We start from the raw sequence: 10,427 nt of genomic DNA on the forward strand, positions 1-10,427 counted from the left end.
AGGATTGAGACGTTTATCTGGGGAGAAGGAGCCCGGCAGACTGGATATAAAAATATACATCATATCATACAGATAATACACAGACACTGGATCTGTGCATGCAAACAGATCGCTCAAATCAGGGCATGTGCACAATAAGAAAATAAAATGCAGATTTAATGGCACAACGGCTGCAGGAAACACTTCTCTCACATGACCAATAGAGGGCGACTCCACAGGTAGTTTCTATAGAAGTCTACGAGAAAATGATTCTAATGTTCACTTGATTTATAACGTCAGTAAACATTAAGGAGTTTATGTCTCAATCTCTAGTTTCAAGTGCTCTTCAAATCAGCTGATGTTCATTTAGTAGAGTTTGATCCATAAAGATGATCCTGGTGCTGAATCCATACAACACGGTGCCGGTGCCGTAACGGTGCCGGTGTCGTATGTTCTCAAACTGCAGGTGACCATAAGAACGACATCACTCTTGGTGTGTGGCGTCGACGCTTTGACACTTTAGGTTCTGATGTGATTCACAAACTAGCTCCTCCTCACCGCCGCACACTTTTCCATGTAATCACCTCAGAACATGGTTATAAGACAACATGTTGTGAGCTGCTCTCATGTTTTATCCTTCTTTCCCCAAACGGACTCACAATGAGAACAAACGTGTCACTTCCTGCGGCAGGATGCAGCTTCAGGAGCAGAGTGTGACCCGTGGTTGAACTGGTGAAGACGAGAGAAGAGAAAAAGACAAGATGAAGGTAAATAGAGCTGAGGTGTGTTGGAGGGGATTTCTTAAAGGATTAGACCTGAATATATTTATTTTTTGGTCTCTCTCCTTTACATTTGTCGTGTCGCTGTCAGTTCAGATAAAATACATCAAGCTCTGATTCTTCTTCTGCTGCTGTTCAAACAAAGAGCTCCGACCGAATGTTTTCTTTATTAAAATGTAAAACGTTCTGTGTTGTGTTTGTATAACTCTGTGTGTCCAGTTTCTGTTCATGCATTTGAAATGAGACGTGTAAACTTCCCCTTCCAGCTGCAGCACCTCTGTGTGGCGCCCTGTGATGCGTTTACCTTTTAGAACACATCACTGTTGCTATGGTTACGCCTCACTACTCTGGTTGTTTTCCAAAACCCAGAAGACTTTTGGCAGCGCTTAGTTTGAAAAGTGCCGGGTCGTGTCGAGGTCTGGACGAACAGAAATGGCGACTTTTGGAGACGATGACTCGCGTGCCCACGTTCTCAGGCGTGACTCAACTAACGTCCGTGGATATTTAGTGTCGCTCACACTTAGTTTCAGTGAAACTTCTGCCTCATTGGTCCAAGCACAGAAACCTCTTGTCTTTGTTTCCACCACCGACGTTCTGCACAGGAAACAACCTGTTTCCTGCTTCCTGTCAAAACACAGGTGAAGAGCCCAAATTCCCAGAAAGATTCTCAGTCACTGGTTGAAAAAGGTCGTTGGTACAAATCTGAAACAGATCTTACTTTTAAATCACTTACATTTCTGTTAAACACGCTCTGAAGATCAACTTGAGCCTCTGCAGACACGTGGGACTGAACATTAGCTCTTTGAATGTGATATGAGGAGGGGGGGGGCATTTAGGAGAACTGGGTGACAGCGGGGAACTTGGCGAGGCAGGAAGCAGCAGAGTTGTTGTGACTGCGGCGAGTATTTCGGGACATGAGTGGGGGAGGGGGCGCAGCTGCACAGAGGAGAGTTGGACGGATTCCTCGGTGGGAAACTGTCTAATTTCTTTGCGGATGTTTTCAACTCCGAAGTCGTTCAGACAAGAGAACAGGTTTATGGACCCGAGCTGTAAAATACACACTCTTCTAAAACAGGTCAGAGTCTCAACTCAGCAGCTGTGGTGAAGGTTCACCGCCGCCTCCTGCAGCTTCAACCTCCATCATCATCCATGAGTTATAATAACACATCCACAGTTCATTTCTTTATTTACATATTTTGTCTTGACAACTGAACTGAATCTTTTCCGTGAGTCGTGTTTGTCCTGAGGAACCGAGGACGGAGAGCGAAGACAGGAAGTGAAGAAACACACAGAGTCCATCTCTGAGTCGGAGAAATCCAGTGGAGTCGCCCCCTGCTGGTCAGGTAAATTCTGCATTTATCAGCAGAACATTCCTGTTTGCAGGCACATTTCCACGATGCTAACGCTGTTAGCACCGAGAGACATCGAGTATTTCTGGGATGAGTATCCCAGAAGTCCACACTTTCCTGCTGTTCCTGGGGATCTCGAGGCGTTGCAAGGCCTGATGGGATATGTCGTCCCTCCAGCGGGTTCTGGGTCTCCCTCATGGTCCCTCCAGCAGGTTCTGGGTCTCCCTCATGGTCCCTCCAGCGGGTTCTGGGTCTCCCTCATGGTCCCTCCAGCGGGTTCTGGGTCTCCCTCATGGTCCCTCCAGCAGGTTCTGGGTCTCCCTCATGGTCTCCTCCTGGGTGGACGGGCTCCAGCGAGCGGCGCCAGGTGCCATCAGAACACGATGAACCACTGAAGGGCCCCGACATCCAAATATCTGCTGTGTTGAATGTCAGTGGACACACAAGCCACAAAAAAATCCACAACAGTTTTAAATTACATAAAATGTTGGTCCCAGAAAAACTTTAGATGAGCTCAGACACCTCCATCGCACCATAGTAAACCCCCACCTGCTTAAATTCCCCATAAAGCTCCAACCTCCCAAATTAGACGTATAAACACTGAGAAAGAATAAAATCTTCCCTCAGCCGGAGCTCACGCTGCTCGGCCCTCCACAGCTTTTCCCCGGCACAGAAACGGGTCCCATGATGAAGGAGAAGCTGACCCTTCACCACGAGCATCAATCAGCCCCGTTATCCCGACCGCTGCGATCCTCCGGAAGGGAAAGTAATATCTAACTGCTCGTATTGAAAAACCTGCAACTGAAGCACTTCCCTGCTCCTCTGCCCCGACACCAAACCCTCCAAGTAGCGACCTGTGGGTCCTGAGAGTGTTGAGGACGACTCAGGACAGTTATCAGCTGATGGTTGTTGCAGATTCAGGTCGTACAACTTATTTTATTGACCAGTAAACGATCCAGTGGCCTGTAGCTGGTTCTACTCTGACCCTGATTCAAAGCTGGTTAAGACGTTGGTCTGTTAAGTCCGTGCACTGTCTCTCACTGAGGAAGAGTGCACGAGGATTCTGAGCAGATACGAAGAGATTGAAGAAAGTGAACAAGGTCAGGAGGTTCAACCCATCACACACAGAGAGATTCTCACCGTCACATGTTGTTCAGACTTTATTTGTAATAACCGAACGTTAATTACTTGATTACTTGAATCCCAGTCGTGAACTCACTGATAATGAATTCAGATATTCTCTGTGTATGAGGCTGTTGTATAAACTTCTTACTTTGAGCTGCAGCCACAACGGGAAATTAATCTGCAGCAAATCAGGATGAAAAATAAAAGCATTCTATCAAGTGATGAAAACATCCTCATAGTTTGAAGAGACTGGATCCACTTGATCTTCATCATCACCTTCATCACAGTGAACACAGGTCTCATACAAAGCTCTGTTGATTTAAATGTGCTAAACAAAAGGAATATATATATATATATTCCTTTATCTATATTGGATCAGTTCATTCCTCTGACTCGTCAGCTTTGAGTTGTAATCCTAATCATGGCCACTAGAGGACAGAATTGTCAAAATTTCTGTTTACAGGAAGTAAGGAAGTAAATGTGTTTACTTAAAAAACGTTAAATACTTTAACCAAAAAATTTGACTTTTTAAATTTTTCAGAAATAATTTTCTTTTCCTTTTTTATTTTGAAGCAAAAGAAAAGGTCAATAAATGTAACGGTCATTTAGTTTCATTCAGATGAAAATGAAATGCAAATATTTTAAGTAGAAGATTATGTAGCACATATTTAATTAGGTATTATGTTAAACAGGCTGTATTTCATTATAATATATGATATTATATGATAAAATTTATCTTTATTGCCTCACAGGAAGAGAAAGTTACCATTTAAAGACAAACACAACGAGAGGTTAAAACAGAAGTGATTCAAATGAAGCAACACACAAAATAAAACTGTCAAACATTCATAAACTCTTTGTGGTGAAAAATGTTTTAAGAAGATATTCAAACTCAATCTCAATAGATGTTACTGTTTTGTTTTATCTAATATATTTTTGTATGTCCTATGTTTTTCACACAGGTCATTGTTTTACTACTCGTATGTATTTATGTGTTCATGTTTTTCTATATTTTTCGCTGTGACTCATTTACACGACGGAGCTGCATCGTCCCTTTGTGAACATTTACCTGCTGAAGAATAAACAGGATAAACAACTGATTGTGATTGTGAGATTGTGTATCGCTGAGAAACCAAACATAAGTTTTAAATCAAATGTTTTATATGAACACCAACATGTGACAAGTCCTTTGCTCAGAGTGAAGTTAACTTGTTGTCCAGCTCTGTGTGACATGTGGGTTTAGTAGATTACAACAGTTCGTACGCATAGTTTCATTTGTGTGAATCATCATTTATTAGTTTATTAATTTCACAGTCAGACCAATCAGCTGCTGGAGATTTGACCTTTTAAATGAACCATTGACCTCAGTGCTTAAACCTTGTTTTATTACACTCAACATCAGATGTCCCACAATGCAACACGAACCACTGACCAAGCACAGAGTCAGACGGAGCTGAAGAAGAGAGAGAGAAACGAAGGATGAGATGAGCGGAGAGGTGTCAGGAGAAGAAGAGAGAGGAGCAGAGAGGCTCAGGGGATGGAGCGATAAAGAGGAGGATGAGAGAGAAGCAGAGGGAGAGAGAGATGGAGGGGAGGAGGAAAACAGGTGATCATTTTGTGAATGTGAGATCCAGCCTCCGTCAACAGAAAGGCAGAGCAACACTGACATCTGGTGGAAGGTAACAACACCTGCACTGTAGAAGGAGTGTAACAAACTGCACCTTTAAAACATGTGACTGGTATTATTATAATATAAACAACAACTCTTACTATGTGAAAGACATATATGATGAAATTCAAGCCTCTTTGAGAAACGTGTACTTTGATTTTTTGTAATTTTTATTTGATCTCCCATCTGCATACATGGAGGAAGTGGGGTTTATGACCTACACTTCCGTCAGCCACCAGGGGGCGATCAAGCTGTCCATGTTCTAAATGCACGTTCAGAGTTCGTGCTTTGCAGGTGAGACTCTGCAGAAGTCGTCTTCCTCCTCAGAGTTAAATTTTCAGTCGTGGTATTTGTTCCAGTTCAGCTTTGAAGTGATGCATTGTGGGTATTCTGAAGCTAATTGCACAGAATGAATCTGCGGTGAATCCTTCTTCTCTCTGACCAGAGCAACGTCATTGATCCGTGAGACAAATGGCCCCTGAGCAGACTCCTGGGGTCATTATGAAATGTTAGTCTCATTAATACGACCGGAGAAGATCCAGCTATTTGTCATCGTTGCAATAATTGCTTTGGATGATTTTTATTTTATCCTGTGAGAATCTTTTGACAGGTTTAATAACGCCGACGCCCTGAACAGCTGCTGAGCAGAAGTCGTCTAATTTCTACAAATGAACATTTTACATTTGTAGTTTCATCTTGTTGTTTTTGACAGATTTCAGATGATGTAACTTCCTGTTTTCACTTCTTTTGGCAGCAAATTCTTAGATTAGTATCATTGAAGTCATTTCTCCTTCAAAGAATCTTACATTCAAAGTCTTGAACCTGAGAAATATGAAATAAAGTAGATTGTTGCTGCACAGAGAAATTCTCCATGAGTCATCTTGACCTACTTTCATTTCTGCTGCTCTTTAAGTTTAAATGTCTGAATGTAGAACAAGTGCTTCATCATGCATTTAAATATATATTCAATTATATCTACCTCCACCAAGGAGGAAATGTTTCATCTGCATTTGTTTGTCTGTTACTTTGCAGCATTAAAACTTGGTGGATCAGGGAGGAACCCATCAATGTTCCATACGTTCAGGGACCAAAGATGGAGATTAGCTTGATTAGTTATTGATATATCTGGTGCAATAAATGTATTTTCCCTGTTTCAAATAAACTAAACACACGATGAACTTGTGTCTCTGCAAGTCGACACTTGACCAAACCGGAGACGAGGTGAATCAGAAAATCATCTGATCGATTGAACAGATTTACACATTGTTTTTATTTTGTATAACTTTTAAACATATTTTCAGCATCGAGACTCCTGATATATTATTTTATTGACATAAACAAAGAACAAAGAACAAACAAACCACAACAAAAAGTGATAAACATGAAAAGTTCCCCTTCAGGGAAATGACAGTAAATGAAATCACTGTAAATTCATCTGTAACAGAAGCTTAAACTGCTCTTGTCACATTCCTTCATAAAACTCGTCCCGTAACTTGAACCATTATTTAAATAGTATTTTCATTTGACTTTTGAAACTATACTTTTTACAAATGTCGTGTTTTACCTGGAGTTAAATGGTTGATACAGTGAACTCTGCTTCTTTATAAAACTCCCCCCCCCACACACTGTTCGGGTGTTCGGCTGTAATCCTTCATTTGTTTGTCTCTTTTCATAATTAAGCAGAAATGCCTCATAAAAGCTCAAAAAATATATAGCTAAAAACATGTTTTTTCATTTTTTTTATGTTTTCAATAGCAAACATGTCAAAATTCTGACATAATGTGATTGTGTGTTCAAACACTAAACCAGTGCATGTGTTTAAAACCTCTCTCTGAGCAGTGCAGCCACATCAGTGCAGATGTTTCCTGCTCAGCAGCAGTTAGCGGCCTCCTGCGTCTGTTTGTCCCCCCCCAGCCACACGGGGGCGCTGTTGATCTTGGTGCCCTGGGCCTTGGCCTCTGTGGACTGGCCCTGCAGACCCACTCCCTCACTGGCCAGGCGCTGGTGGATCTCCGAGGCCATGGTGAGGAAGGACCTCTCCACGTTGTCCGAGCTCTTAGCGCTCGTCTCCAGGAAGCGAATCTTCAGGGACGACGCCAGCTCCTGGAGACGAATCACAAGACAAGTGAAACAAACGATTACAACGCTTCAGAATATGCAAAGAATAAAGTATCAGCTGTAAAATATCAATATAAACCACAGCGCAGTAGTAGTAGTGTGAGCCTGTGGTAGAGCGGGCTGCACACACCTGGAACACATAGAGTCTAGATAACTAATAAGAGACACTGAACGTGAATTACTGCAGTTTTCACTCGTGCTGATCGGCCATCTTGGATCTTGAGGTTCTTCTTCGTGGGGTTTGAACTTAAGTTTAAATCTACGACTTTATTTCAAACTGAAGACACCAGAGGATGCAACACATTAGCAAACTGCCGAGATAACACAAGCATGTCAACATAACGTGGTGTTAGTACTACATTACATTCTACATGTGCCTCACACGTGTGTTGTTGCTCTGTTTGATTTATTATTATTTATTGTTGTGTGTGTGCGTGTGTGTGTGTGTGTGTGTGTGTGTGTGTGTGTGTGTGTGTGTGTGTGTGTGTGCGTGCACCTGAGCAGTGGCAGCGTCCACCACTTTCTTGCTAACGAGGTCCGACTTGTTTCCCACCAGCAGCCTGGAGACGTTTTCACAGGCGTAGCGATCGATCTCGTCCAGCCACTGCCTGACGTTGTTAAAGGACTCCTGCCGAGCGAGGCCGCGGAGGGAGAGAGGGAGACGTGTGAAGGAGGAGGAGGAGGAGGAGAAGTTAATGTTCACACTCCTCCTTTATGTTGAGGAGAAAACCCTGACCTGCTCAGTGACGTCATAGACGATGATGATGCCGTGAGCGCCTCTGTAGTAGCTGGAGGTGATGGTTCGAAACCGCTCCTGACCGGCTGTGTCCCACTAATGGACACACACACACACACACACACACACACACACACTTTGAAAGGATATTTACCCGTTTTTGGCTTCAAGCTGTTTGATTTATTTCCCATTAACGACCTTCTCCCTCCATCACTCTTACGATTTGTAGCTTCACCGTCTTTCCGTCCATGTCGATGGTTCGGATCTTGAAGTCGACTCCGATGGTGGAGATGTAGCTCTCGGTGTAGGTGTCGTCCTGAGGCGGTGGGCAAATTTCACAACTACAATTAGAGTATTGGAATATTTCTTTATCCTCATTGCACAAGTACCAGATCGGGTTTACAGCCTCTGAACTCACCGTTACAAAATATGATCAACTTTTCTTTTCTGACCACATTTGTTAATTTATGTTTCTCATTAAAAGTCTGTTTATTGTTTATTGTTGTTTTGTTCTTTCTTTGTTTTCTTCAATGACAAGCAATGACATTGTGTGTGTGTGTGTGTGTGTGTGTGTGTGTGTGTGTGTGTGTGTGTGTGTGTGCGTGGCGTGCGTGCGTGTGTGTGTGTGTGTGTCTGTGTCTGTGTGTGTGTGTGTTGAGAGTCTTACCGCGAAGCGTAGCAGCAGACATGACTTTCCAACTCCAGAGTCACCAATCAGAAGAAGTTTGAACAGGTAGTCGCTGTAGTCACACACACACACACACACACACACACACACACACACACACACACACACACACACACACACACACGTTCATAGATTTACATGCACACAGTCTCAGGGAGCCGTTCATAGATGTCATACTTGTAGATAATTCCTTCTCGTAAACACAGACACATTTGGTTGTTATTTCAAAAAGAGCTAAGTTAGAAATAAGAAGCTCGTCTCCTCCATGTTAACACAACAGGGTCGGTAACGTTTGATTCTCCATGTTGTGTTCTCAGCTGAGGAAGGAGGTCATGTGACGGGAGCCCGACCAATCAGAGAAGGCTACAAACACACTAGTTTGATCATTTGTTCTATCGTGTAACTATTGGATATTGTAGCTATACTGTTGAGAGAGAGTTGAGATGTGATGGATTGTGGGAAATAACCTCTTAATATTTATAATGAAGTTTATTTATGAAGTTGATGAGGTGACATCACACTTGATTTGACAGAACTGACTCTCGGGCCTACAACTCCCATGAGCCTCTGCAGCCCAGTGATCCACAGAGAATCGACTACACACTCTCACGTATAATTAACACAACATGTCTTTACTCAAGCAAACTGTCGGATGGAGCTCAAACATTAGCAGCTACACACAAGATTCATTTAGTGTATCTGAATGTGGGACAAAGACTGAATGTGTGTGTCCCTGAACACGATGCATCAGCTCTGACATTCATTAATCGAGTGGAAAACAAACTCCAGGATGTTACAAGGAATTAAAGTGTCTCCTAACTTCCCACATCAGTATAGATGCAGATATCAGCATCACACACTGTGTGTTGTGCAGGAGCTGAATACTTCTACAGTGACACACAACATAAAGACACAACACTTACTATTCAGGGTTCATGATCGGTGAGGTCGCTCCAGGTGGCTCCACAAAATCCAAAACTATCCCTGAAAATAAAACCCTGAACCTGAAAACTGTCAGAATATCTCCAGCGCTGGGACGTTGTGTCGGTCAGTGTGTGTTTGTGTGTTTGTTTGTGTGTCTGTGTCCTTCCTTCGGAGGGCAAGTGGCAGAATAAGCCGTAGCTGACGAGCTGACGGATGAGCTGACTGGTTCAGGTGCATTATTTATTAATAAAGAGCAGCTCAGGTTACACTGGGGACAGCACCTGGAATCAACACACACACACACACTCACACACACACACACACACACACACACACACACACACACACACACACACACACACACACGCACGCACACACACGCACACACACACACACACACACGCACACACACGCACACATTGCTGAAGACAAAAAAACCTGAGCGCTGCACGCCACTGAACAAACAGGAAGTAGATCTGCAGGACGCACACAGGTTCAAGGACCAGGAGGATTTATTAGCAGAAACGAAAATATAATATTCAAAGATGTTTTCTTATTATTGTTATATCTAATGGGAGCTGGTCCTCTTTAACTGAGTCCGCCATGTTTCTTCAGGAGTCGGTTTTTCAGGTGATGGTAAAGTCATTTTGTGTTTTGTTTCTGAAATGAAAATGTCACCTGATGATTTAATAATCTGACTTTTATTTCTCTCCTCTACACACACACACATTCATTATTTCTCTAATGAATGAATGAATAATATATAATGAATTGTCGTTACTCTCGCTGCACACTGTTAACTTCCTATTCCTAATGGAGCTGTTAGACATTAACTGTGGAGCTGGAGTCGGGCAGCTGACTCTCAGATAATTCAATAATCCTTTATTAAACGTCCTATTTGCCGATTTCCTGACACTAAGGTTTGAAATACTTCTTCCTGTGAACTCACTGACATCAGAGGAACTTCAGCAGGAAAACACAGATGATGACAAACAGCAGCTTTAACACAAAGATATTAAACAGCTGTAATATTCAAATCTTCTATGTGACAGAGCTCCAC

At 42.7% G+C, this 10,427-nt stretch overlaps 1 protein-coding gene across 1 annotated transcript; it reads right to left on the reverse strand.

Moving 5' to 3' along the window:
* Positions 1-6,252: 6,252 nt before the first annotated feature.
* Positions 6,253-9,565, reverse strand: LOC118106776 (ras-related protein Rab-1B). Its single transcript, XM_035155558.2, has 6 exons — positions 9,367-9,565; positions 8,423-8,495; positions 7,976-8,071; positions 7,756-7,851; positions 7,516-7,647; positions 6,253-7,004 (listed from the first exon to the last, which is right to left on the reverse strand). Exons 1-6 carry the CDS (start codon positions 9,378-9,380, stop codon positions 6,771-6,773), a joined length of 645 nt encoding a protein of 214 aa, XP_035011449.1. The 5' UTR covers positions 9,381-9,565; the 3' UTR covers positions 6,253-6,770.
* Between the last annotated feature and the right edge of the window lie 862 nt (positions 9,566-10,427).

This window comes from Hippoglossus stenolepis, chromosome 4, assembly GCF_022539355.2.
Source record: "Hippoglossus stenolepis isolate QCI-W04-F060 chromosome 4, HSTE1.2, whole genome shotgun sequence".
NCBI lineage: Eukaryota > Metazoa > Chordata > Actinopteri > Pleuronectiformes > Pleuronectidae > Hippoglossus > Hippoglossus stenolepis.